The following is a 27,983-nucleotide window of genomic DNA, read 5'->3' as shown; positions in this document are numbered from 1 at the left end:
CAGAAAAATATTCCCTAGCAACACAATCAGCTCACTTGGGAAAGTCAAAATATACTCTTGGCTGGTCAAGGTGACCAGCAGGTGGTCTGGCACATAGCAACGACCAATTAGGAGAAGCCAGGCCAAAGTTCCTAACGCCCCCATGACTGCTTCAACCAATCTTTTCTTTAGGCCAACTTGTCCCTACACCTATTACCCAACCACAAAAAGCCAAGGCTTGTAACTCCCTGCTTGCAGCTTTTCTGCCCAAATGCCATCCAATCATATATTATAAAACCCATTTCTTTGTCTAAAACCTATTAAAAAAAACCCTCACTTGAGATTTGAGGTTGCCTCCCTGCATCTGCTGTGTCAGTGCATGGGAGAGGTGGCCCAGGTTCGAACCTGCATTAAAGACTTCCTTGCAATTGCATTTGGACTCAGCAGCATGGCTTGGGGTGACTGATCATATTGCACGCAAGTAATTAAACAGGGGTGCACACTGCTGCTCAATGCCCAAGATATCCCATGGGGTGGTGCCACCCACAGGTTCCACCTCTCTTACCCTAATCTAGAAAATTTCTCACACCTATGTCCAGAGGTTCGTTTCCATGGTGACTCTAGATCTAGACGCGTTGACAAGATTAACTGTCACATAGGTTTCTTTTATAGATTTCACGCAAGATGATTACAACGAATCAAATTAATGGAGATCTGCTGCATCTTTGCGCACGGCCTCAAAGGAATGAAGAAATGACAGATACACATTCACAGAAGCGGGATCTCTTGTCAGCTCTCCCATGGAAGAGACTGCAGAACCCTCGAAGCAGGACCGTCCGCTCAGCATGTTTATTACATACAGTTGAACAGCCTGGCGTGGTGGTGCACGCGTTTAATCCCAGCACCTGGGAGGCAGAGGCAGGCGGATCTATGTGAGTTCGAGGCCAGCCTGGTCTACAAAGTGAGTCCAGGACAGGCAGAGCTCTCTTACACAGAGAAACCCTGTCTTGAAAAAAACCAAAACTAAAACCAAAACCAACCAAAATAAATCCCATACAGTTGAACAGAGAGTTGGGGTTATTATATACAATTGAATTAAGTGGCAGGGTTTACAGTATACCCCTGAACGGGAGACAGGCTTAGCTCAACAGTAGGAGCAGTCTCTATAGGGGAGCAGTCTTCAGGCCGTAAATATTCAGGAGTACAAAGCTAAGGTAGACACTTTCTGCACACACTATCAACATTAGAACTTGAGACAGGAGGAAGGACTTTCCAGCTCCCATGGCTCTAAAGCACTGGGCTCCTTAATATGGCTTTGCCCATATCAAACAATCATATATAAAAAGATAACATTCGAGTCTGACATGAATGTGGAGAGATAGGCACCACTTCACATATCACTGAGAGTACAAACCATGCCTCTTCTTTGAAGAATCCCACTCGGCAGCAGGGAAATGTTCAATAAATTATGATACAGTTCCATGTGGACCACTAAGCAGGAAACGACAACAAAAACCTTTCTGGTAAATTCCTAGCGCCAAAGCCTGTAGGGTGGCGCACTAATGGGGAGGCTGCCGCGGGCGCGCATGCGCGAGCAGGAGGCGGGGCCTTGTGCGGTTCTCCGCGCGCCGCGGCCACGCCCACTTCAATTCGCTAACGCGTGACCCAGTGAGTCCCGGCTGTGCCCACTGAGCAGCCCTGCCCCGAGGCCGAGCCTCCAGGCTCCAGCGGTACAGTTTTCGAGAGCCAGGGCCCGGTGGTGCGTGTTCCGGGCAAGCGGGACCTCGGCCGCGGCGAGCTGTGCGGGGAGGAGCCGTCCCGAGGCGTGACGCTCAGTCGGGGTGCCAGGGAAGTGAGTGCAGGCTACGCCCCGGGTCGCACTGGGGGCGGGAGAGGGACCTGGCCACCAGGTGGGCAGTGGTCGTGCACACCCCATTGACCTGCGTGCTGGCCGGGTCTCCTGAGCACCGAGAGCCTGAGCTGGTTCGGAAAGTCTCCAGCTGCACTTGCACTCTGGGGATTAGACCGGCTCCAGAAAGCGCCACCTGAGCTTGTTTTCCTAGAGCCTGCTGGAGCGTTCGCGCTTGTTGTTTTTTTAAGGCTTTGATGGGAGGAGCCTGCTGAACTTTGGGGGAGAGCGCTTACAGGTTTATTTGTAGAGATGTCCTAAACTAGATGAGGACAGGACACTATGCGTTTGTAAGTCGAGTAACATTTGTCCCTTAAGGATGGTTTCAGCCACTGTTATTATTGGTTTGTTGGTTTTCTGAGACTAGTTAGGCTGGCCTCACCTTGTTTAGCTGAAGGTGATCTTGAACTCCTGATCCTTCTCCTGCCTCAGCCTGCCTAGTGCTAGTGTTACAGGTTAGTGCCGCGATGCCCCGCACTATTATTATTATTTTTTAATTATTCCGTTTTTCCATGGACAGATTTTTGGTTGGAAGCTTTATTTTCTAAATCATTTCATGCTAGATTTCATATATTATAGTTAAAGGCAGACTCAATTGTATTTGGAAAAATAAGGTTTTTTTGTTTGTTTTTTGTTTTTGTTTTGTTTTGTTTTTGAGCACATTAGGTACCTGGCACCACCTTGCATGCTGTGGTTGCAGAGATAAGCAATGTGGATGAGGTGCCAACTTTTTTGTGGTCACCAGCAATGGGACTACCCATAGGTGCTGCCACTGTAGAAATCACTATGAAGGTTTCTCAAAAGACTAATGTATGACTTAGCCGTACAACTTAATATACCCGGCGGTCCAAGTCCTACCGCAGAGATCCGTGCACATCTCTGCATACTGCTGCATATTACAAGAAATGTCTGTCATCAGATAAGTGGATTTTTATAATTGGTATACATACACAGTAGAATTTTATTTTGCCATTTAGGAAAAATGAAGTCACGACATTTATTAGAAAATGGACCAAACTAGAAATGACCCTACTAAATAAAATAGGCCAGACACAGACAAGTGCTGGGTTTCTCTCGTGTAGCTGCTGAACTGTTATTTGTTAGTTAACTTCGTTCTTTGACAACTTTACACACGTATGTAATATCTTCTGTTCTGACTACTCCCATCCTTTACCCTTTCTTGGCTCCCCACCCCCACCGCCCAGCAACACCCCTCCGCATCTCCCCGCAGAGCTCTTACCCTCCTCCATGTCTCTTCCTGTCATGACCTCCTGAGAGTTTTCCCAGGACCTTCTATGTGGCCATCGATTTAGAATACATTTGACCACAGTGTCTCCCTCTACATGAATCTACCATTGGCCAATAGTTCACAAGTAAGGAGTAGGCCTCATGAATCCCCCCACCCTGCCCACCCTCCTCCCACTCTCTCACTCCCCCCCCCCTTCCCACCTCCACCCTTGACTTGACAGGGCCAGTCTGCGCAGGCCCAGAGCAAGTATCCACAGCTGCCGTGAGTTTGAGTGCAGTGACTGTGCTGTATCTAAAAGGGTGGGATTTCAAACTAGAAATGCTCTGTCTGCTGCCTCTTGAATTCTTTTTTGTTCCCTACCTTACAAGTTGTTCGCTAAGCCTTAGAAGGTGTGGTATAAACATCTTGTTTAGGGCTGATTCCTTCGCTTTACTTATTCTCGGCTTCTTGTTTGGTTAGCTGGTTAGTTTTCTAAGACAGGGTCTCTCTGTGTAGCCTCGGCTGTCCTGGACTCACTTTGTAGACCAGGCTGGCTGGCCTTGAACTCAACAGAGATCTGACTGCCTCTGCCTCCCTGAGTGCTGGCATTACAGGCGTGCGCCACCGAGCCCGGCTATTCTCAGCATCTTGAGTAGGCATGAGACTGCATTCACCACTGCTCATTGCAAGGAGAGGCTTCTCTAGGGCTGAGAGCAGCGTTTGTCTATGATTATAAACATAGATAGCCATCTACAAATTCAGTCAGAGAGATTGGTTATCTCCATAACAGTTGTGCCACCGTTACACAGGTGGGCACATCCTGCCTGGCAGGTTGTGATTATAGTTTATAGAGCTTCAGCTGGTTAAGACGTAATCTTTTCTCTCTTAACAGCTTTCATAGCACCATCTGGCACTACAAGCTCGGCAGCTGCAGGGAGGTGTACAGGTCAGTTGCAGCTTGGTTTCTTTCTTTCTTAGAGCCAAGAGTGTGCAGCAGCGGTAGAGGCCTTTCGTCTAGCTCTGGTGGATAGCCAAGGACTATCAAGAGCCTGGGCTGTCATGTGGGGTCTCTGACCAACGATTCGTATGGAAGTGTGGTGATTTGAGTCTATTTGAATGTTTGGTCCCCAGTTGGTGGGACTGTTTGGAAAGGATTAGGGGGCGTGGCCTTGTTGTAGGAGATGTGTCACTGGGGGTGGGCTTTGACGTCATTCCCAGCTAGCCCTCTCTCTCTGCTTTACGCCTTTGGATCAGATGTGAGCTGTCAGCTGCTGCTCAGCAGCAAGCCTGCTGCTCTGTTCCCCTCCATGATCCATTATGGTCATAGACTCCAACCCCCTAGAAGCGCCAGCCCCAATAAACTTTCTTTTATAAGTTGACTTGGTCATGGTGTCTTCACAACAATGGAAAAGGCACTAAGGCAGGCGGTGTCCCACCTGGCACTGAGACTTTCCCTTAGTAACTCACTCCTCCCGGGCAGTAGTACCTGGTCACGCACATGCTCTCTACCTTTGAAACCTTTACCATTTTCCACTGGGTTTCCATATGGCGTTTGGTGCAGCCTTCCCTCATCTCCCCGACCATCCCAGCGTAACCCTTGCTGCCCCAGTATTCCCCAGGATCTGCTGTATTTCAAGCAGCCCATGAGACTCTCCTCTCTCCTCCTCCTTAAAGTTTCCCTCTCCCCACTGCCCCTTTTCCTGCCTTCCACAGGTATTCCAAGTTAAACACATAAAACTGAAGAGTTGAAGATAAGATTCTGGGTCTTAATTCTACGTTTATATCAAGGGTGGGGGTAGGTGGATCGTGAAAGTAGAAAGGAGACCATGAGCAGGGGGGAAAAAAAGCTCAGGAGATGGGGAGAAAGTAACGGAATACATGTGACATGAGGCTGGAGAGAAGGTTCGGTGGCTAAGAGCACTAGCTGCTCTTCCAGAGACCCTGGGTTTAGTTCCTAGCCCCTACCTGTAACTCCAGTGGCAGGGCCCTCTTTGGATCTGTGCAGATACTGCATTCATGTATTGCACAAACATGCAGGCATGTATACTACACTACACGCACACACACACACACACTCTATACACACATATATATGACACATACACATATATAAGATATACACATTACATGTTTTATACATGTATTGCACAAACATGCAGGCATGCATACTACACTACACACACACACACACTATACTAACACCTACAACACACACACACATATATAAGATATACATGTTGTATGTTTTATACATGACATGAAGGCAGATGGGGGTTATTTCCACAAAGAAGGGGACCAGAGATCAGGATGGTAGTGGGGAAATTCAGCAAGACGAACTGGATGATGTCACGGTGAAACCTGGAACTATATGTTGGTGTTAAAAATTGAATCTAAGGCTGGAGAGATGGCTCAGTGGTTAAGGACCTGGGTTCGATTCCTAGCACCCACATGGCAGCTCACAACTGTCTGTAATGCCAAGATCTGACACCCTCACACCAATGCACATAAGTTAAAATTAAATAAAAAACTAAAAAAAAATTGAATCTAAAAATTGCCTCGGAATAAACAACAGGAACACCAAAGATTTGTAAAAATGAAATCAATAAATATTGCTGAAATTTACAAAAAGGAACCAGACATATGTTTGTTTTAGCAGTAGAGAAGAATTTGGAATTTAAGCCTTTAAATCTTGTTTTTGGACTGTGTCTGGTCTGGCTAACTCAGTTTTGTTAGCATTTTGGTTTCCTTGCCTCAAATCTTTTGTGTCTCTGTGCAAACCATGACAGGACAGCTTTCAAGACAGCCACGTTTTGAATGAGACTTTGGGTCCCCTCCCCTGCCCCCCCCCCCCATCAATAAATCATATCACAAAGCAAAAAGCCTTGGCTCTCCTGTGGAGGAAGCAGCTTACACAGTTAAATGTAGTGATGGGGTTTTGTTGTTGTTGTTTTGTGTTTGTTTGTTTGTTTGTTTTTCGAGTCAGGGTTTCTCTGTGGAGCCTCGCCTGTCCTGGACTCACTCAGTGCTGCCATTACAGGCATGCGCCACCGTGCCTGGCTTAAAAGGGGTAGTAACGTTTTTGAGTTGAGCTGAACAGGTCTGAAGTGAGGCTGGTTTTTAGATTCCACAGACAAAGGGTGTTCTGTTGGGTGGCTACGATCGGCAGAGACGATAAGTCTTGTGTTTTTTGTTTCACCATCTCCAAATTACCCCAGGTAATAAATTATCCTTAAAAAAAAAGAAAGAAAAGAAAATGTAGAAATAAAATAAAATTAAAAACAAATAAAACCACAAGCATGTAGGCCAGACAACGTGCCACATGCCTTTAATCCCAGCATGTGGGAGGCGGAGGCAGGCGGATCTCTATGAGTTCGAGGCCAGCCTGGTCTACAAAAGTGAGTCCTGGACAGCAAGGGCTGCACAGAGAAACCTTGCTTTGAAAAAACAAAACAAAAACAAGACCAAAACCCAAAAACTGAACATGTAGGTACTTTCTTTGGGTAGATTCTTTTACACAGACTGGGATTTTCCAGATTCCTAGGTTGGCATGTAACTTTGACTGGTTTAAAAACTCGCAGGCTGCCTCACTTTGCGGGAGGATCATGGTGAAGCTGGTTCACACGCTGGCAGATCACGGTGATGACGTCAGCTGCTGCGCCTTCTCATCTTCCCTCTTAGCTACCTGCTCCTTGGACAAAACCATTCGCCTGTACTCCCTGAGTGACTTTGCTGAACTGCCGCACTCCCCCTTGAAGTTTCACACCTACGCTGTCCACTGCTGCTGTTTCTCGCCATCAGGACACGTCTTGGCATCATGCTCGACAGATGGTACCACAGTGCTGTGGAGTGTGCACAGCGGGCACACCCTGACTGTGTTGGAACAGCCGGGCGGCAGCCCAGTGCGTGTTTGCTGCTTTTCCCCGGACTCCGCTTACCTGGCATCAGGGGCCGCTGATGGATCTGTTGTTTTGTGGAATGCACAGTCGTACAAATTATATAGGTATGGCTGATTAAACCCTGCCTGGCTTGAATCCTGTTACAATTAATTTTGTTGTTGTTGTTGTTGGTTTTTTGAGACAGGGTTTCTCTGTGTAGCCTTGGCTGTCCTGGACTGGCTTTGTAGATCAGGCTGGCCTCGAACTCACAGCGATCTGCCTGCCTCTGCCTCCCACGTGCTGGGATTAAAGGCGTGCGCCACCACCACCCGGCCAATTTTGACTTTTTATTGTGGTAAACCACACATGTAGTTGACCATTTTAGTTGAAACTAAGTACACTAGAAACCATAATGTTCTTTACATTAACAATTGAAGTAATCTGATCTTCCTGTTGGTGTCTGTACAGCAGGAGGAACGCCAGCTGGCCAACTGTTGCTCCTTTGGGGTCTTAGAGCTGAAGAAGGGGATGCACTGAAGTGATGTTCAGGGGTCACCTGGGTTCAGCCAGCCAGCTCAGAAAGAATGCAGTTCCTCCCACAGAAATGGACGCTGGCTAAGGAGGCTTTGCCGCTGGTTAGGCGTGGCTCCCACCGCCGAGGCACAGCTTCCTCCTGCATGTGATTAAGGCTGCACTAATTGCCCAGGCCTTATCAGTTTGTTTTCTTACCTGAGGAACAGTGTTGCCAGCACAGCGCCGTTGGCCTCTCTTCCCAAGAGAATCGCTGTGCGCCACATGTTTTTTTTCATAAAGAATTTATCTGATGCTGGGGCACTAGGCCTTACTGCTATCTGAGTGATTTTAATACAGAAATTGAATGTGCTTTTTTTAAAAATTATAATAGCATGTCTTTTCAGTAAAAGAAAAAGTCATTCTGCATATTTTAAATATGGCCATTGTTACTCTTGGTTTTCTTGTTGGTGGTTTTTTTTTTTTTTTTTTGCTTTTTCAAGTTTTGGGTTTTTTTTTTTTAATGTGCTCATATCGACTTGCTATGCAAGTACAAAGATATGAGGACTGTGGTGGCCCTGATCCCTGTGATCTGGGCTCGCATGTGTCAGCTGACGTGTTTAAACCCGCCCTGTACGCTGTAACGGATGTGTCAGTGTGCAGCATCTGGTACCCAAGCGGTCACATGTTCTAGTCCCGTCACAGCCAGCTGCCATGTCAGAAGGGGCTGTCATATGAGGTAAAGGACGCGGAACCTCATCGCCTCCTTTTCTGCTTTTGTTTTAGGTGTGGTAGTGTCAAGGATAGCTCCTTGGTGGCCTGCGCATTTTCTCCTGACGGAGGCCTTTTTGTCACCGGCTCCTCGGGTGGAGATTTGACCTTGTGGGACGAGAGAATGAGATGTCTGCACAGCGAGAAAGCCCACGACCTTGGGATCACCTGCTGCAGCTTTTCCTCACAGCCACTTCCTGGTTGGTTAGCTCACTCGTTAAGTACTGGATCCCCATCTGTAACTCCTCTGACTTTATCCTTTGAGTTTCCATTCCATTATTAGTCCTGAGGGCCTCCCTATTCTATTACAAGACCATCCTTTCTTTATCTTTCTAGATCAAAATGAATCATGAAGAACTATTACAGAAAAAAATTCTTTTTTTTTTAAGATTTGTTTATTTAAGTATACAGTGTTTCACCTTCATGTATGCCTATGTGCCAGAAGAGGACACCAGATCTCATGACAGATGGTTGTGAGCCGCTGTGTGGTTGCTGGGAATTGAACTCAGGCCCTTTGCAAGAGCAGACAGTGCTCTTAACCTCTGAGCCATCTCTCCAGCCCAAAATTGTCTTTTTAAAAAAGGTCTGTACAGGACAATTTAGCTTGTTACAATAGATTCAGATTCTTTGAATATGGAATTTGCATAGACTTAACTGTTGCCCACGTGCACTCCTGCGTGAGCGCTCTCTCTCTCTGAAACTGAGATAGAAATGGTCAGTTTACAAGTTGGGAAAGGACTGGGGAGATAAAGTGGATGAACAGCTTGCTATGCAAGCCTAGAGAGAGAGGCAGGGTTTGGCTCCTCAGCACCACAGAGCACTCCAGCAGTGGTGTGCGTACTCCTGTAACCCCACACTGGGGAAGCAGAGTCGGCACACAGGAGCCTAGCCAGGTCACCAGGGTCCAAGTTGACTGAGAGATTTTTTTCCTCACAAACGGTAAGAAGCAGTTGAGGAAGCCACCTGATACTGACCTCTAGCTCCCGTGTGCACGTGCGTACACAAACATGCACACACACCCAGTTGGAAATAGAAGTAACATTTTGCCTTTACTAATTTAATCTTCCAAAAACTAAGATGTTTCACAAGGAGACAAGAACTCCTGACTAAATTTTTGGCTTTAAGTAGACACTTTGGAGTAGATGGTTAGTCTTGTCCTTCCTCTTCCTCCCCCCGCCCCAAAACAGGGTTTCTCTGTGTAGACTTGGCTGTATTGGATTTGCTTTGTACACCAGGCTGGCCTCGAAGTCACAGAGATCACCTGCCTCTGCCTCCCCAAGTGCTGGGATTAAAGGCGTGCACCACCATGCCTGGCGGCCTTGTTCATTTTTATTGCCTGTGTTAGAGGAGAAATTCTTCCTCGACTCTCTCCAGTCTTGTCATCAGATCAGAGCTGTGTGCGGCAAGGAACGTGCCGCACAAGTGAATTACTCATCCTGGGGGATATTGTTTGAATGATTATAGACACAGATTAACAAAACATTTCCCCTTACAGGAAGGCTTTAAAATCTGGTGTGTGGTGGAGGGGTCCGTACCCACATGGGGCTATCTGTGACGCTGTTAGTAGCCCTGGCACAGACAGGGGACAAAGTGGCTTGGGCATTCCCCTTATTCCAGAGCCCTCAGAGATTGAACAGCAGGGAAGGTCAAATTTCAAATTCCAAAGCACAGTTTGTAAGCTCCTTCCTGGCATGTTGTACGTAACCCTAATTGAAAACCAGTCCCGGCTTTATACAGTCTCCTGCCACACAGCCTTCTGCCATGCCTTGACTGTATTGAATTTGTTTTTCAAGCAATCTCCCTCTGAGCCTAGTGGTCAACCTTGACCTTGACTGGTGAGGATTGCTTGATTAGCTGAAATGTTTTCTGTTTTTAACCTTTTAACATTATATATCAGTTGGATAGATTTTTTTTTTCCTTCATGACCTCATTCTTCTATTAAATTCTCTACCCAGTTTAGTTAAGCAGTTCAGTCTTTCTGTGCTTGTTCTGTGCTGTTCCAGTCCCAGGATGGCTTATAACAGACAGGAACTGTTTCACCCATCTTGGTTGTACTTCCTCTACATCTTTGAGGCACTCACGTGTTGAAAATAAATATTGCAAAGAGACACCCTAAGTAGGCAAGAAGTCCTCACTTTTGCAGAGGGCTACGCTGTGACGAAGTCAGAACAGGCACACCAGGGTGGGATGGTGCAGGGTGTGTGTGTGTGTGTGTGTGTGTGTGTGAGAGAGAGAGAGAGAGAGAGAGAGAGAGAGAGAGAGAGAGAGAGAGAGAGAGAGAGGAGGGAGGGAGGGAGGGAGGGAGGGAGGGGGAGGGAGGGAGGGGGAGGGGGAGGGAGGGAGGGGGAGGCGGGAGAGAGAATAAAAATGACAGCATTGTGGTAGATAACTGTAAGTGAGGGTGCAGTGAAATCACTGGACTGGACAACTCTGTGTGTAGAAAGTTTATTGTGGGAGCAGACTGCTAATCGGCTCCTGAGAGTAGAGGACAGCGACCTGGTGGGAAAGTACGCAGATTCCATCTGCTGGTCAGCAGGATGGAGTCTCTGCGGGTACAAGCTGTTAGGCTTATTCAGGAGCTAGATGCCCTTGCTCTAGGTAGTTACTGTTGGGGCAGATCAGACAGGTTGCAGTTTTCCTGGTGAACAGAACACCAGCGCCTCCCCCCCAACCCCCTCACGAGATTCCTGAGGACTTCTGAATTTCGGCTTCTGTTTTCCCAACAACAATCCTTCTCTGCGCAGTCAGAGTCCTTCTGTTTAGGACACGGTTACCAACACTGCCACTGGGGGACCTAACAATAATATTTGAGGCAGATTATTGGCAGTTTATGGGTAAGGAGAGTGTCTCTAGACCAGGCCAAGGCTGTGAGGCAGGTAACAGCGTGGGCAGAGCTTACAGTTTTCCTAGCATTTTTAAAGATGACCTTTGAAACGCATACTAGCCTTACATGTAAGTTTCCTTGGTTGAAGGAAGTGGTTAAAAGGCTGATGAATTTGTAGAAACATGGAGGTGGCTTTCAGAAACAGCTGCACTGCTTGAAAACTTCCTTGCTTATTAACTGAATCAAAGTTAAAACCACGAATATGAGCAAGTCCTCATGTTCAGGATCTCTGAGGTTATAGTGTCTGATGGATTTGAAAAAAAAACTGACACTGCCGGGAGTCATGATGAGGTATATGTACGTTCATTAAGATGCACTGTAGGAAAAATTTACTTCCTATACCAAATATCTAACTCGGATACTGTATGCTATGAACCTGTAAGGGCAGAGTGCACTCTTAAAGATGGCTACCGAGTTTAATTAGGCATTATTACATGTGTGTGCCAAACCACCTGTGACACATGTAAGATGGCGCATGTGCTAAGGCAGCCGCTGTGGAAGAGCTTGGATAGATGGCGTCCACCCAGTCAGGGTCTCAGTCTGGTAGACTGACATTCTAAATCCTCTAAGAAAGCATTATCTAGTGACTTCTGAGATGCCAGCTTGATTTGATTAATTTTCCTAAACTGTGTAATATTTTCCACCAGATCAGCCGGACTGATATGATTTTTACATTTATGTAATTTAGGTTTTCCTCTCGATCAAATCAAATGGAAAATGAATTCTCACTATTATCCCGTGTGTGTTACCGAAGGCTTTTAAGAACTTGGTACTTAAGAAGGCAATTACATTGGCTATGATTAACCATTTACATTCTTAAAATAATCAACTTTTCTCATTTTCTTTTATCAATGACAGCCGCATACATCTAAAATTCAGTTGGGAGATGGTCTACTTTTGTGACTAAATATTGGGTTTTATAGCTTTGAGCTATAGCCCAAAAGGACTTTTTTTAAAACAGCAATTTCAGTCGAACGTTACAATCCTGTGTAATACCTGTTTAGAAGCACTACTGTAACCATTCGTAGGGTCAGCTAACAACTATTTCTTGCTTACATGGCATAAATGAGTCACATTAACAGATGTCGGTATAGTCAAAACCTTTTGGTTTAAGTTTCTTACCAATTCTTTGTGTTTGTTTGTGCTTATTCTGATGTGTTGTTTTTAGGTGGAGAACACGGCCTTCAGGTTTACCGATTAGCATCATGTGGTCAAGACTGTGAAATCAAACTCTGGCTTGTTTCTTTTACCCACGCCTTAGGTATGCTTTAACTGTCTAAAATTATTTGTGACCTACATAAGATTTTTTTTTTATCTTTCTAAAACAATCTTTTAAACTTATACTCTGGATATTTGAAATGATAGTAAAAATCTGTTTTAAGAAACATTTATTGAGGCCAGGTGTGGTGGCACACACCTTTAATCCTAGCACTTGGGAGGCAGAGGCAGGTGGATTGCTGTGAGTTCAAGGCCAGCCTGGTCTACAAAAGCGAGTCTAGGACAGCCAAAGCTACACAGAGAAACCCTGTCTTGAAAAACCAAAATAAAAATAAATTCCCCTTGTGTTGTAGAATTTGCCACTGTCATAATGCTCCTCTCTGCTCTCCCAGGTAAAACACGTTTGTCCTGCTTTGAGCCTGAAGCCTCTGCTGCTCTTAGAACCTCCCTGTCTTGTTAAATGTTTGGTGTCTCCAGCATCTGCTGATACCTCAGCAGAGAGCTTAGCTCTCACCTCCCCATAACTTCTTACAGTTATTTTTGTATGTTGGCGTCAGAACACGCTGAAATCTGTATGCTTACTTTTAAGAGAGTTGTGTTTATTTTCAGTAATTCTAAGAAGCATGAAAAGGACTTTAGAGTTACACTTTCTTCTGTTTGTTCTTTCAAGATAGGGTTTCTCTGTGGACCAGGCTGGCCTCGAACTCACAGAGATCCGCCTGCCGCTGCCTCCCAGGTGCGCCACTGTGCCTGGCTATGGTTGTACTTCCTGAGAGTGCTGTATGTGTTGTGGATTTGTAGGATCTGTAAACGATCATTGATTTGTGTACAGAAAGACAAAATGTATTGGTAATGTCAGATTTTATAAAATATAAGCACTTGATTTTTTTTTTAAGGCTTTTAGGCAGTTAGCATACTTTTATTTTATCAGGCACTTAAATTGTGTACACTTCACATGGTTAAAAATGTTAGTAATCATAAAATTGCTCCAGCCTAGTCTGTGCAGAGTCTATTACTTCAAAGACTGTTATTCACAGCACTAATCAGATTTAGTGGATTATAAGAAGTGTGTGTGTGTGTGTGTGTGTGTGTGTGTGTGTGTGTGTGTGTGTGTGTTGGATTCAGGGCCACATTGCATGCTATTACTGATTTTTGAAACCATCTCATAAACCTACATTATAATTATTTGCACCCAAGCTACATGAAGATTTTTTTATGCTTTCGTCTTTCTGTTACTCACATCATTAAGTATATGAATGAAGTAGTGTTGACTTAAATCATAGGAATAATCACCTTACTAAATTCTCCTTCCTTGTTAATTACAGGCGTTGAATTAAAATATAAAAGTACACTAAGTGGGCACTGTGCCCCTGTTCTGGCCTGTGCTTTCTCCCACGACGGACAGATGCTTGTGTCAGGGTAAGCTCTAAGGAAGCCATCGGTGCTCCGGAAGCAGTTCTCTGTTGCTGCTGTTGTTCTTAACACTCATCTACCGTGTGGCCCTGCATGTGCCACAGTACGTGTGCAGCTTGTGGGGGGCGGTTCTCTCCTGCCACTGTATGGGTTCCATCCAGGACTTGAACTCAGGCCCTCAGGCTTGGTGGCACTCAACCTTCCCCTGCTGAGCCATCCTACCAGCCCATGGTTTTTTTTTCACACTTTCTTATGCTTCACATTTTGGGTCTTCCAAAATTTTACCCCTTGAGTGGTAAAGTGCTCCCTTAGTGTGGCTAGTTTGTACTTCCCCCAAACAGTGAGCTTAGAAATGCATTGTAATATATTTCTTTTTCTTTCTTCCTTTCTTTTGTTGTTGTTGTTTGTTTTGTTTTGTTTTTTTTAATATTTATTTCTTTATTGTGTATACAGTGCTTGAAGGCAGAGGAGGACATCAGATCCCATTATAGATGGCTGTGAGCCACCATGTGGTTGCTGGGAATTGAACTCAGGACCTCTGAAAGAGCAGACATCTTAACCGCTGAGCCATCTCTCCAGCCCCTTATTTTGTTTTTGTTTTTGTTTTTTTCTGAGGCAGGGTTTCTATGTGTAGATCAGGCTGTCCTTGAACTCAGAGATCCACCTGCCTCTGCCTCCCGAGACCTGCAGTTAAATATTTCAGCAACAGATTCCCCCTGCATCTCCTAAGATAACCACAGGCAAATTAACACCCATTTCCAAATTAAAGCACCCTTGCTTGCAGCAGGCCAGCTTAGGCATCTTTAAGTGGTCTGTTGCTGCAGAGAAAGTTACTCTGTACTCTTAATACTTTGGATGTAATTTATATTTTTTTCTACAAGATGTTCATAAAACTTTTAGTATGTGGTTTTCTGTACATCCACCTTAGTATGTCTACATGTGGGCTAGAATTTTTTTTAAACAAATTGGGGGGGGGGCAGGGAGGCATGCATTCTGTGTGAAAACCAGAGGAGTGGGTTCTCTCCTTTTACTGCATGGGTACCAGGGATTGACCTCAAGCCCTCAGGCGTGGCACCCGGCACCTTTACCCACTGAGCCAGAGCCTCATGTGCAGCACAGGTTGGCTGGAACTTGCTATATAGACCAGGTTCTCCTACCTGTACTGCCTTAACATGCAGATTACATAGTGTGAGCCATAGGAGCCAGCAGTGCTAGGAACCCTTTTAGTGTCCTGAATCTGTCGGATAATGTCCATCAATTTTTGGAAATTCTTACCTCTTCTGCTGTTGCCCTTGTACCTTTCTGTATCTCCTCTAAGACAAATTACACCTTCTAACTATAAACATCTCTTTTAGCCTTGAATAGTTTTATTGTTTTTGTCTTTTTTTTAAATTATTTTTTATTTTTGAGACAGGGTTTCTCTGTTTTAGCCTTGACTGTCTTGGACTCACTTTGTAGACCAGGCTGGCCTCAAACTCACAGAGATCCACCTGCCCCTGCCTCCCAAGTGCTGGGATTATAGATGTGCGCCACAGTGCTCAGATCATCATCATCTTCATCACCTTCTTCTTCTTCTTCTTCTTCTTCTTCTTCTTCTTCTTCTTCTTCTTCTTCTTCTTCTTCTTCTTCCTTCATCTTCCTTCATCTTCCTTCTTCTTCTTTCTTCTTCTTCCTTCTTCTTCTTTCTTCTTCTTCCTTCTTCTTCTTCTTTCTTCTTCTTTCTTCTTCTTCCTCTTCCTCTTCTTCTTCTTCTTCTTCTTTTTCTTCTTCTTTCTTCTTTCTTCTTGTATGCGTGTTTTGCCTACATATGAGTCTGTGTACTACATGTGTTCCTAATGCCCAAGGAAGCCAGAAGGTGGTGTCAGGTCCCCTGAACTTGATCTTACAGATGGTTGTGAGTCACCCTATGAGCTCTGGGAATCAAACCCAAGTCCTCTGCAAGACCAGCCAGTGCTCTTACCTGGCTGAGCCCTCTCCAGCCCGTTTCCATCTTTTTATACTTCATTACTGATTTCCCCTTTTCTAATGCTCTCTTCAGGTCCTGGGACACTTTAACACATTTAGTTAATTAACTCTATGTGTATGATTGTTTTGCCTGCATGTATGTAAGTGTCCCAAGTGCATATATGTCAGATGCCCTGGAGCTGGAGCTGTGGATAGATGTGATCTACCGTGTGGGTGCAGGGAATCAAACGCAAGCCGTGGACGAACAGCCGGCGCTGTTAACTGCTGAGATACCTCTCCAGTCCCTACCGTGCTACATTGACTAGCCCCCTGACTTTTAACTTTACTTAAACTTTGGTTCTGCTCTTTCTAGTTGGCTTTTTTTTTAAAAGGCTTTTTGACAAATTTTGTGATTGCCTGTTCCTTTTCAAAGCTTTATTTTATGAAGCTTGGTTTGAACGCACATGCTTGGTTCAATTACTTTATAATCTTTTTTTCTTCATAAAATTTTTATTATGGTTTGACAACCTATCCTGTTTTCAAATGAAAGCAAAAGCTATGATTACTTTGTTGTTTAGATTAAAAAAAAAAAAAACAAAACCAAAAACCTCTTAGACACTTCAGTCAGACAAGACTCGATATCCCTTTGTCATTAACTTTAAGATTTACTGTTTATACATACGTGTGTGTGTGTGTGTGTGTGTGTGTGTGTGTGTGTATGTGTATGTGTGATGACTCTATGAAGGCATGTGCATGTGAGAGCCGGTACCCAAGGAGCCAGAAGTGTTAGAAAACCCTGGTAACTGGGAGCTACCTTGCGTGGGTCCTGGGTGTAAGAGCAGCGCGCCATCTCTCTGCTCCCCGCTCCCCTCCTGACATTGCCTTTGTCATCTTCTGGCAATGCTAGGGATCTAACTCAGAATGTTGCCCATGCTAGGCAAGTGATCTACCACGGAGCTATACCCCGTATTTCACTCATATTGTTTTCTTTAGTGAGTAGGAGAATCCTTGTTTTAATTGCCTAAATACTTGTGAGCATTAATATATACTGTGCCCAGAAAAGGCTTGTGAGATGAGTCCATCCGTTTGCCCTTGTAATATTTTTTGTTATGCTGTGAAAGGGCATATGATTCTCTGTGTTCTAGACTTAGTGTTGCCTACCCGATAATTTTACAGATTCCATAGCAGTGCAATTGGATGACTGCATTTCCCTCTTTTCTTTCCTGTCCCAAAAGTGTGTGGCCAAATTCAACTCGCTGGGTGTACACATGAGGTGCGTACACACAGACATGTAAAGTACATGAGTAAATAAATGAAACTTTTAAGAAGTTTAGTGTCTTTAAATAAAAAGGATGAACTCTAGCAGCAGGACAGGAAGGAAGAGTAGAGCAAAGCACCCCCCCCCCAGGAGGTCAGGAGTCCCCCAGGAGGCCAGGAGCCTGGGCCTCTGCTTTTCAGAGGCAGCTCAGTGGCGCTCTGACCTAACAATGGGTGGGTATGCAGTGAGTTTATGCTATGACACTATTTCTGAGAGGTAATGAAAGGTAGAGGTGGGGCCTAGTTAGAAGAAGTAGGTCATAGGAAGCCAGTTCTTGAGGGCCATGCCCTCTGTGGGGTCATACCACTTCCTGGTCTCTACCTGTAGCCCAGCGGTTCTTAACCCAAAGGTTGCAACCCCTTTGGGAGTCAAACAGCCCTTTCATGGGGTCGCATATCAGGTGTCCTGCGTATCAGACACATCACAGTTCCTAACCATTACACCATCAGTGACAGCTGTCCCGATCCAGTGCTCACATAAGACATTAACTAATTCTGCTTACGTGACATTGCATCTGATGGTGTTGTCAGAAAGGGGAATTTCCTTTTCATTTTGTTGTCAACCTGACATCTAAGGAATATATATAACTGAGGACCAGGCGGGGGGTTGCTTTCGCCTTAAATGTATTATTAAGTGGGCTCTGGTCAGCTGCACATGATAATGGCTCATATTCCTTTAGAAGCTTAAGGGTGTGCGTGTGTGTGTGTGTGTGTGTATGTATGTGTGTGTGTTTAGAAGCTTAAGGGTGTGCGTGTGTGTGTGTGTATGTATGTGTGTGTGTTTAGAAGCTTAAGGGTGTGTGTGTGTGTGTGTGTGTGTGTGTGTGTGTGTGTGTGTTTAGGCTGATGAATTTGTCTTCCATGACTACTTCAACGTTTGGTGCGGTGCTCCTGCCCAGCCATATCTGGGACCCACAGCTCCTTGTTTTTCTTGGACAGTTGTCCACATTGATGTTGCTATGAAACTGGAAGTCCCACCTGTCATGTTGCTGATGTCACTCCTTAGTGTTTGTTTAAAAGATGCAAAAAAAAAAAAGATGGGCTTTTCCATAAGAATTTCAGATACTCCAGAAGTGATAACTTGTAATCTACAGAACTCAGGACTAAAGAGAGCTTCTGTACGTTATGTCTAATGTATACTTATTCAATATTTGGCTTGTTTCCTACTGTGTTTTTTTTATTTTTATTTCTCACATGCAGGATACATTATATGCTTCCCGTCTTAGGTCTGATGTTTTAAAGCATAATTCTTATTTTGAATTTATGACAGAGGCTCTGAGGCCAGTGTGCATTGCTGGTGTTGAGTCGCCTGCTGAATGAGGAGCTGGAAGCTAAGAGGTGTGAGCCCCTTGGCTGTAGCCCACTCCGTTTTCGTAACGATGAGCACAGATGGCTACACAGACAGTGTCGGCACTTGCCTTGCTGACCCTGCAGTGTGTATCATAGTGGCAGAAAGACTCTTCCAAGGATAGAAAATAAAAAGGCAGCACGTTTTAATCTATTCTGTGAACCATGTGCCTTGTTACAGTGTCACAGCTGTCTCTGTATTACAGAGCCCCACCCAGGTGGCCACTCCATTCCAGATGCTCGACAGTCAGGCCTTTGGCCTTTTCCAAGAGGGTGTACTTGGTTTTTGTAGAGCTTTTCACCTACTGTTTGCTTTTTTTTTTTTTTAAGGTCAGTGGATAAGTCCGTCATCATCTATGATATCGTGAGTACTTCAGTTTTTCATGTGAACTATTTAAACTGTTTATTAGACAGTTGAGCTTCAAATTTATATAAAATATATGTATTTACTTTACTATATCTACTTACTGTACCCAAGAATATCCTATACATTCTCACAGTGCTGAGATAGTAAGCTACTCAGGAAAACCTTAACTATCTCAGTAATGTCTTTATGATAGGTGGAATTTTAAATATAATCATAGAAAACACAATTAAGGAGCACCAGTTTCCAGAAATTCATCATGTCTTGCTCCCATAACATCAGGTATGGTTGAATGTGGCCCACCCATACTTCTTAGAATACAGGGTACATTTAGGGACCAGCATGTGAAAGAGTAAGTTGCCATAGACTTGGAAAAATACAAGTTTGGGGCAGATTTATATGGGTAAATACTGAGTATAAATAAAAACAAAGGTTTTACATATCACAAGGAGATAGACCATGAGAATGATCTTTAAGAGAAAATCGGTGTTGCCTGGGACGTCATGGCTTGGGCCAGCCAGTCAGGGGAGGCATAAGCCAACAATGTTTAGTTACCCACACTAGAGTTAAAGTCATTGGAGGTTCCAGCAAAAATTGGGACCACTCAAGCCAGATGAAGCAGAGCTGCGGTATTTCCTACCAGCTGTTATGGGATGTTTATATTCACCAATGGTTGTTAATATCGGTTTTTACCTGTAAAACAGGTGCTAGTCCCCGCTAAATACATAAGAGCACACTCAGCTGAGAAAATGCCTTCATCATATTGCCTGTAGGTGATGCTGCCAGGCATTTTCTCTTACTGATGTGTGTGAAAGGCCACCCAAGGCCGTGGTGCTGGAAGAAAGCAGGCAGGGTGAGCTGTGGAGAGCAAGCCAGCAGTTGGGAGTCCTTCATGGCTCTTTCTGCCTCAGTTCCTGCCTGCAGTTCCTGCCTGCAGTTCCTGTTCGAACTTCCCTCAGTAATAGACTGTGATTCGGGAGTGTAAGCGAAATCTACCCTTCCCTCGCCAAGATGCTTTTAGAACTGGGGTTTTATCACAGCAATAGGATCCCTAACTAGGACAGCATCTGCACATCGATTGGCCACCTATGTGTACTCAGAGTATCAAAGTCCATTCACTGGTCCTGCAGTAGGGACAGATCAGATACCACAGCAAGAATACACCTTACTTGGTTTTTCTATGCAGTTGGGTTACTATAAACAGTCTTGGTAAATTGGCAAACATCAGGGGTCACTGCATGAAAACGAGCTCTAAGCTTTAGTTAGGGCTGTCTGCTCTCCTTCGGTTGTCACTACGTTTCAACAAGTTACTTACTAGTGATATATTCAGCATGTGACCCTGTAAGTGAAGCTTCTTCCCTCACTTGCCTTCTGCCTGAGTAATGGTTGTTTGTTTGGTTTTCTTTTTTTCCAGGGTTCTCAGAGTGTGCTTCACACCCTGACTCAGCACACCAGGTCTGAAGTTAATTTCACTTTGTTTTAATGGGATTGAAAAGTTAGCCAGACGCTGTGTAATGGCTGTGTTCATTAACTAGGTATGTCACGACCTGTGCCTTTGCACCCAACACCCTTCTGCTTGCTACTGGCTCGATGGACAAGACAGTGAACATTTGGCAGTTTGACCTGGAAACCCCTTGCCAAGGTTAGTAGTAAACGACCCCATCCTCGCTTGTTCTGTTGTGCTCTCACAGGACCTGGGTCCTGCTGGGCAAGCGCTCTCTGCAAGCCTCAGCTCGCCCAAGCACTGAGCATCCTTAACCTAACTTAGCACTAATCACAAGTTTCAGCCCTTCTCCTGTGGTACTGGTGATTGAACCTGGGGCCTTGTGCATGCTAGGCAAGTGCTCTACCCAGAGCTACACTTCCAAGCCTAAACTTTAGTAAGCCCTTTGGCGTGCTATTCTTATGGCCTTTCTCAACACACCATACAGACTGGAATTTAATATACCTTAAAACTAACGTTAAAGGATCCTGGGTGAAAGTCATCTACAGTGAAGTCTTGGCAAATACTTGCACGCACATTCATGATGTCCATGGGTTTTTTGCATCGTTTCCATGTGGTGTTAGGTTTTTCACGGGTATGTGGCTTGCAGACAGAGCAGGAACCACAGCTTTGCCGTGTTGGCGTTCTTTTTTGGCCTCACTACTCAGCACAGGCATGCAACCTAGGAGCTTCCTTTTCATCACTGTCAGAAATAACGACATGGTGGTGTTAGTGACAGAACAAGCGGAAGTTCCTGTCACTGGTGGGAGTAGTATAGAGCCAAGAGAAATGACTAGAAGCCTAGATCAGTGGTAGAATGAATGTGTGGCTGGCACGCACAGGTCACAAGGTTTGATCCCCAGCACGATGAAAGCAAAACCTGTCTGCAGTGGAGACGGTCCTAAAGGATCGCGTTTCCTGAGGCATTCGATCACTACCGTAAGACCTGCTGCTTTCAAGGACGCTCAAACAGCAGACGTTCCAAGCGGGACTGTCTGGAGAAGAAACGTTTGGGTTGCCGTTCACTTGGCCTGTGTGTTTTAAAGCAGGAAGCGGGACCGATCAGCTGACGCGGTTAATAGAAGACTGGACAGAGGAGGACGTCTCGGCATGGCTTCGGGCTCAAGGGTTGGAAGACCTCGTCGGTACTTTCCAGATGCACAACATCGATGGGAAAGAACTACTGCACCTCACGAAAGAAAGTCTGGCCGGTGACTTGAAAATTGGTAAGAACAGCGAAGAAGGGGCAGTCTGCAGATCCTTGGTGCGCTCCCCTGCTCTCGGGTTCAGCTCTTTTCGGGTCCCTCTTAACTGTTCCTGCACAGCCCTGCTGCAGGCTAGTTTTTGTAGAATACTTGTCAGCTTAGAAAGAAGAGAGCATTTCTTCAAGTAACCAAACCTAGTTCATAATTTTAGACAGTTACACATTCTAAAAATTGATTATAGTTCAGACCTTAAAATTTTTATTCTCAAAAAGAAATTTGGCTCTATGTATGTGTGTCTAAGGACATGTATGTAAGTGTGTGCACATGGCGGTGGACGGAGGGCACAGTCTGTTGTTGCTCAGGACGCAGCCATCCTGTTCTTCTGTGACAAGCTCTCTCAGTAGCCTGGAACTCAGCAGCTGGGGAGAGGCTGGTTGCCCAGCAAGCCCCCCATCCACTCGTCACTGCATCCTCTGCACTAAGATTGTAAACATGGGCTCTGGCTGTTGAACTCAGGTCTGCATGCTTACGTAACAGCTGACTGACTGAGGTGCCTCTGTCAAAACGCCTCTTCTAAAGGAGTAGTGTTCACAGGCTGCTGTGGTGTGTGTGTGCACGCTTGTGCTCACAGAGTGCCATGACCATTACCACTACTGAATTTTAGAGCATTTTTATCAGTGCTAAACCCCATACCCTCCTCCTTTCCCTTTCTTTTCATCTTTTGGAACTACTATTTTGTTCACAAACCTACTTATTGCCACTTTATTACTAGTACTCATATATGTGGCCTTCTGTGCCTCACCTTTTCCTTTCAATTGTCATCGGTTGATGGGATTTGGGATAGTTCTATGTTTCAGATGTAATGAAGACTTGTATGAAGTTTTTAAATATCTTTTTCAGTGTTAATGTGTACGTATCCCCAGTAGAAATGGTGGGTCACAGGATGATTCTGTGCACGCACTGGAGGAGCTGTCAAGCCATTCACCAGAGCCCCCCTGAGGGTACACAGTCCCACCAGCACTGGTTGGGGGCTCCAGCACTTGTTTTTGTTGTTAGCGGAGTTAGTACTTGTGGCTTTTCCTTTAGGCTTTGATTTGTGTTTCCTTGATGACTTTGGATGTTGCCTTAATGCATCGTGGTTGGTATGGCAACACTCCATCAACTAGGTACTTTATAACTAACAGAAATTGATTTCTTCATCCTGCCAAGTCCAAGATGAAGGCAGGCTTGGTGTCTAGTCAGGAGCAATTTACGATTTATAGACAGTGCTCTTCCTACCGTCCCTTCACCTAGTGACGTGCGTGAATTCAGTCTTTGGGGTCTCTCTTATATGGGGTCTCTCTTATATGGGGTCTCTCTTATATGGGGTCTCTCTTATATGGGGTCTCTCTTATATGGGGTCTCTCTTATATGGGGTCTCTCTTATATGGGTTCCGGTCCCGTTTGTCCCCAAAGCCTCACCTCTTATCTCCACTGTATTAATTATGTTTCACACTTGGTCTTGGCCTAAGGCTGGGAAGCCATGGTGATAGGTTTCAACATAGGAATATTGTGCTTCACAGTTTGGAAAACTGGTAAATTCAATCATTTAGAAGCAGAATTAGGATGACTGTTCGCTGGAACATTGGTTTTTCACATCATCGTGAAGCATTATATGTCAAGATCTACTGTGTAGCTGTGATCCTGTGATCCACCTGCCTCAGCCTCTCGACGGCTACGATTACAGGCGTGCATGGCTGCATACCCTGCTATTCCCCCCCCCCACACACACACCCAACAGGGTTTCTGTTTGTAACCTTGGCTGTCCTGGACTCGCCTTGTAGACCAGGACGGCCTCGAACTCACAGCGGTCCACCTGCCTCTGCATCCTGAGTGCTGGGATTAAAGGTGTGTGCCACCACCGTCTTCTGGGGCCATTCTTAACTATATTGAAGTATTCTGTTTTATTTTTCTTCAGGATAGAAGTTAACTTTTAATCTTCAAATGCTGTTTTAAGGTTTAAAGAATTCTCTTTAGTGGTACATTTTTAAGAGAAGCACACCTTTCCTTAAGACAGTAAATTGGGCTGAGACAGAATTAAAGTTAGGATTGCTTTTTACACGCCGCAGTGTCTTGCCTGCGTTTGTCATTGTGGCTTGATTTCACAGTTGCCAATGTGAGTGTAAAATCCAAATGTGCTTAGCACTCAGTGTATGGGAGCAGCCATGCACTATAAAGTATGTTGGAATGTAAGAAGCCAAAGTAGCATGCCCATTATGTTTGACACAAAAAACTGTTGCTAAGAGACTGAGCACGGTCAAGCCTCTCGTTAATAGGCCTTTTGTAAATGTGGGATAAAGAAAGGGCTTTTAAACATACTTGCGTTTTCATGGTTTTTCCCTAGGAAATAACTCCTTGTGCCACATATTTGCATATGTGATGTTGAGGGTTGTGTGTTTGTTTTTTGGTTTTTCAAGACAGGGTCTCTCTGTGTTAGCTTTGGCTGTCTGTCCTGGACTTGCTTTGTAGACCAGGCTGGACTGAAACTCACAGAGATCCACCTGCCTCTGCCTCCCCAAGTGCTGGGATTAAAAGCGTGCACTACCATGCCCAGCTGAGTTTTTCTTTTCTTTCTAACTAGAGGCTTTCACTTTTTGATATTTCCTTTCCAAAAATTCATACAAGCCCATAAGACATTTTAAAACTCATTTTCCAGCTTGCCAGGTTTGGATGTGTGTGCCTCAGCACCCATGTGCTAAGGGCGGAAGCCAGCCTGTGGTACTGCAGGGAGATGGCAGAGCTTACAGAGCTGAGACATGGCGGCATCAAATTGTTAGGTCACTGTGGTGTCCCCCGAAGAGGACACTGTGGGCTTCCCTCTCCTCTTGCTCCCTAGACGCCAGAAGGCAAACAGTGTCATTACTGAGGGTCCCCACTGCAGTCTTCTGCCTCATGACACGCCAGAGGGCAGTGGGGCCCATGCAGCCACAGACTTAGAACAGAACCAGAGTCAACTCTTCCACGTTTTGGTTGGCTTGAATACTGCGTCCACGAACAGCAAGCTGATTGTTTAACACAGCACTGAGAAACAATACAAGTCTCCTTCTGGCTTCACGCGTTATTGCCTGTGCTTACATTTTGAAGTTCTGAAAGTTTGTCTCCCTTCCTAGTAATAATTCATTTCGCAGGTATTAACTTGCCGCCTAAAGGTAACCAATTCTCTTCTAGAATCTCTGGGGCTGCGCAGCAAAGTGCTGAGGAGTATTGAGGAGCTCAGGGCCAGGACGGAGTCCCTTGCCTCCGGGATCCCTGACGAGTTTATCTGTCCCATAACTAGAGAGCTTATGAAGGACCCCGTCATTGCATCAGGTAAGTGTGCTGGCGGCCAGGCTCCGGGTGTGTGCTGTGTGCCACACAGGACAGTGGGGCACTCATCACAAGTTTAACAACTGATGCTTTATCAATAAAATGGACTTTTTCTTGCTCAAACTATTGTTACAACTCAACATTTGACCTTCAAAAAGGGCATGGTGGCACATGCCTGTAGTTCCAGCAGTGGGGAGACAGGATTGCTACAAGTTTGCGGTCAGGCTGGGCTACATAGTGAAATCATGTCCTTAAAATTAAAAAAAAAAAAAAAAAAAGCAAGCAAATAGTTCAAATAAACCTTTTTACAACTGGGCAATACACACAGCATCATTATGGTCACTAGTGGACTACAAGTCAAAGCCACACCTCAAATCGTTGATGGGTTAGTCTTGAAAAGTTGGGAAACAGGGCTGGAGAGATGGCTCAGTGGTTAAGAGCTTTGTCTGCTCTTCCAGAGGTCCTGAGTCCAATTTCCGGCAACCCATTTATACTGGAATCTGATACCCTTTTCTGGCATGCAGGTGTATATGCAGATAGAGCCCTCATATACATAAGATAAATATATCTCTTTTTTTTTTAAAGTTGGGAAACAAACGTTGGCAAAAAGGACAGAAGTCTTATTTTGCTGGTGGGAATTTAAAATGGTCTGGCTTCTGAAACAAACCTGGCAGTTTCCCAAAAACTTAGAACATAGTTCTAACTCCTAGGTTGTGTGTGTGTGTGCGCGCGTGTGCGTGTGCGTGTGCGTGTGTGTGTGTGTGTCCGTCCAGGTTCACGAGAGAAGCCAGGCACAGACAGCAGCATTGAGAATACTCTCAAACTGGAAACAGTACAAGTTTGCCTCTGTCAACAGAAGAAGCCATACATAAAATGTACAGCCAGCCTATAGAATGCAATTAGCTGGCACGATGGAACCACAGCTGAGGTGCATGAGGCTGCTCCAGGCTTACCATGTCCGCGAGGGAGAGGCAGGAGGATGGCAAGTTCACCGAGTTATTTTCAGCAGCTGCGGGTACTGTGGATTTAGCATAGAGAGGAGCGAGCCCAGCAGTGGAAGTCCTGGATCACAGTCACCCACACAGGCCTCCCCTCCCAAGTGCTGGGCTCATGGCTTTGCGTCCCTTGCCCACCTCAGACTCCAGTCTTCACGTGTGTGGGAGCAAACAGTTTAGCACGAACATGGCATAAAAATGGTAGTGATTCCTCTCCTCCACGCCACATTTTTCTGTCATCTTTAAATCCAGTGCTGTTGGATACACTGAAGGGTTTTGCTGGGCTACTCCTGAGGCTCTTTTCTTCCCTCATCCTTCACACCACTCTGTCCCCACCTTTTCTCCCAAAGCGTCTGAATTTCAACAGGGTTCTGGTGTCTGCTGTTGTGTTTCAGAGGCGCAAGGGAAGTATATGGTGGCTTCTGTTCCTGTAGCCGGTATTTTACAGAGCACAGCCCGAGCTTGGCACGCCTTCAGGGCTATGAGCCAGCTGCTGTGGCTGGCGTGTCAGGCAAGGCAAGGAGTCTGTTTAACTGCAGGTAGACACCTGCCAGTATCTGCCGTTCATTTTACTAATCCCGGTTGCCGTTGCTTACCTGAAGCGGTGTACTCTTTTCAGATGGCTATTCCTATGAGAGAGAAGCAATGGAAAACTGGATCCACAAAAAGAAACGCACGAGCCCCATGACAAACCTGTTTCTTCCTTCGCTGGTGCTGACACCAAACAGGACTCTGAAAATGGCTATCAACCGATGGCTAGAGACGCATCAGAAATGAGTCTGTTCATCCGGCATCGGATGCACTTTTCAGTGATGCCCTTCAAACGATTCATTCCAAAAGCAAAATGCAAGGAAAAGACAAAGGTTAAAGTCGGTTACTTTTAAAAACTGTCAATTATAGCCGGGCGTGGTGGCACACGCCTATAATCCCGGCACTCGGGAGGCAGAGGCAGGTGGATTGCTGTGAGTTCGAGGCCAGCCTGGTCTACAAAGCAGGTCCAGGACAGCCAAGGCTACACAGAGAAACCCTGTCTCGAAAAACCAAAAAAAAAAACAAAACCCAAAAAACCAAAAAAACACACCTGTCAATTATGAGCTGAGCAGTGGTGGTGCATACCTTTTAAATCCCAGCACTTGGGAACGAGAGGCAGATGTATCACTGTGAGTTTGAGTCCAACCTGGTCTACAGAATGAGTTCCAGGACAGCCAAGGCTACACAGAGACATTTGTCTCAAAAAACAAACAAAACCCCAAAACAACAACAACAAAAAAGTCAGTGGTCTCTAAAACAGAATTATACATCTACTGTCATTGCTGTTTCTATAAAAGTGAAAATATTTTTGCACTAATGGGAGAATGTGTAGAAATAAACTTTACTATGACTTTAAATTACAATGCCTAAATGTGTTATTAGGTATAGGACACATCTATAGCATCTGTACCCAGGAATAGTCTAGATTTTTATAGATGTTTCCATCTTGGACAACAGCCATCCAATACTTTTTTTTTTTAAAGCAACTTTTACGATAGAATCTTGACAATATATTTGTAAGTTGTTTAGTCAATTGAAAAAAATCATTCCGTGCATGTTGAATAGCAATTTTGTTGCATTTTAAATTTGTGTAAGAATTTTCCTCCCATTATTCAACCTCAGAGTAAGCTACGTCAGATAGTCAATATCTGTGCTGAGATATATCAAATGGCAAACTAGCTTGCTTTTAAGACTTAGAATTCTTTAAAAAAAAACTTGGAATTCTTCAAGATGAGACTAGATAGCCTATGACCATATAGTGGGGGAGGAGGTCCCCCTCAGTCTTAAACCTAGGGGAGGGGAATAGGGTGAAAGTGGGAGGAAGGAACAGGAGGATACAAGTGATGGGATAACAATTGAGTTGTAATCTGAATAAATTAACACAAATAAATAAAAAAATTGAAACAGGCAAAAACAAAACAAACAAACAACTTGGAATTCTTAAGTTCTCACAAACTGGGAGTACCTATGTCCAGGCAATTAGCCTGGTAGCTACTACCCCACCAGCACTGTCTCTGCCTCTGCCACACAGGGACTAAAGCTCAGGAAGGCCAGCTGGACTGACTGCTCAGATGCCTGGCTAAAGCTCTTCCCCAGAGCACAGCAACAGAGCTGCCAGGCAGGAAGCAGGACACTGCTGTCTTTAGCCTTTATCCTCTCAGGCCC

At 45.0% G+C, this 27,983-nt stretch overlaps 1 protein-coding gene across 5 annotated transcripts; it reads left to right on the top strand.

The window, feature by feature from the left end:
• Positions 1 to 1,594: 1,594 nt before the first annotated feature.
• Positions 1,595 to 26,865, top strand: WDSUB1 (WD repeat, sterile alpha motif and U-box domain containing 1). Of its 5 annotated transcripts, none has more exons than XM_084797555.1 (12): positions 1,596 to 1,831; positions 4,009 to 4,062; positions 6,695 to 7,116; positions 8,288 to 8,472; positions 12,325 to 12,417; positions 13,700 to 13,793; positions 18,726 to 18,759; positions 20,174 to 20,214; positions 20,295 to 20,401; positions 21,289 to 21,468; positions 24,655 to 24,795; positions 26,407 to 26,865. In XM_084797555.1, the coding sequence occupies exons 3-12, from the start codon at positions 6,719 to 6,721 to the stop codon at positions 26,562 to 26,564; spliced, it is 1,431 nt and encodes a 476-aa protein (XP_084653681.1). In that variant the 5' UTR covers positions 1,596 to 1,831; positions 4,009 to 4,062; positions 6,695 to 6,718; the 3' UTR covers positions 26,565 to 26,865. The 5 variants fall into 5 exon arrangements, with proteins under 5 accessions (XP_084653682.1, XP_084653681.1, XP_084653680.1 ...); XM_084797557.1 differs by having other exon boundaries at positions 1,675 to 1,831; positions 6,795 to 7,116; XM_084797556.1 differs by lacking the exon at positions 4,009 to 4,062 and having other exon boundaries at positions 1,595 to 1,831; positions 21,292 to 21,468.
• Positions 26,866 to 27,983: the final 1,118 nt, after the last annotated feature.

Source organism: Acomys minous (genome assembly GCF_964271855.1).
Source record: "Acomys minous genome assembly, chromosome: 10".
In the NCBI taxonomy this organism is placed as follows: Eukaryota; Metazoa; Chordata; class Mammalia; order Rodentia; family Muridae; genus Acomys; species Acomys minous.
Note: the sequence above shows the minus strand (reverse complement) of the source record. Positions and strands in the feature narration are given on the sequence as shown.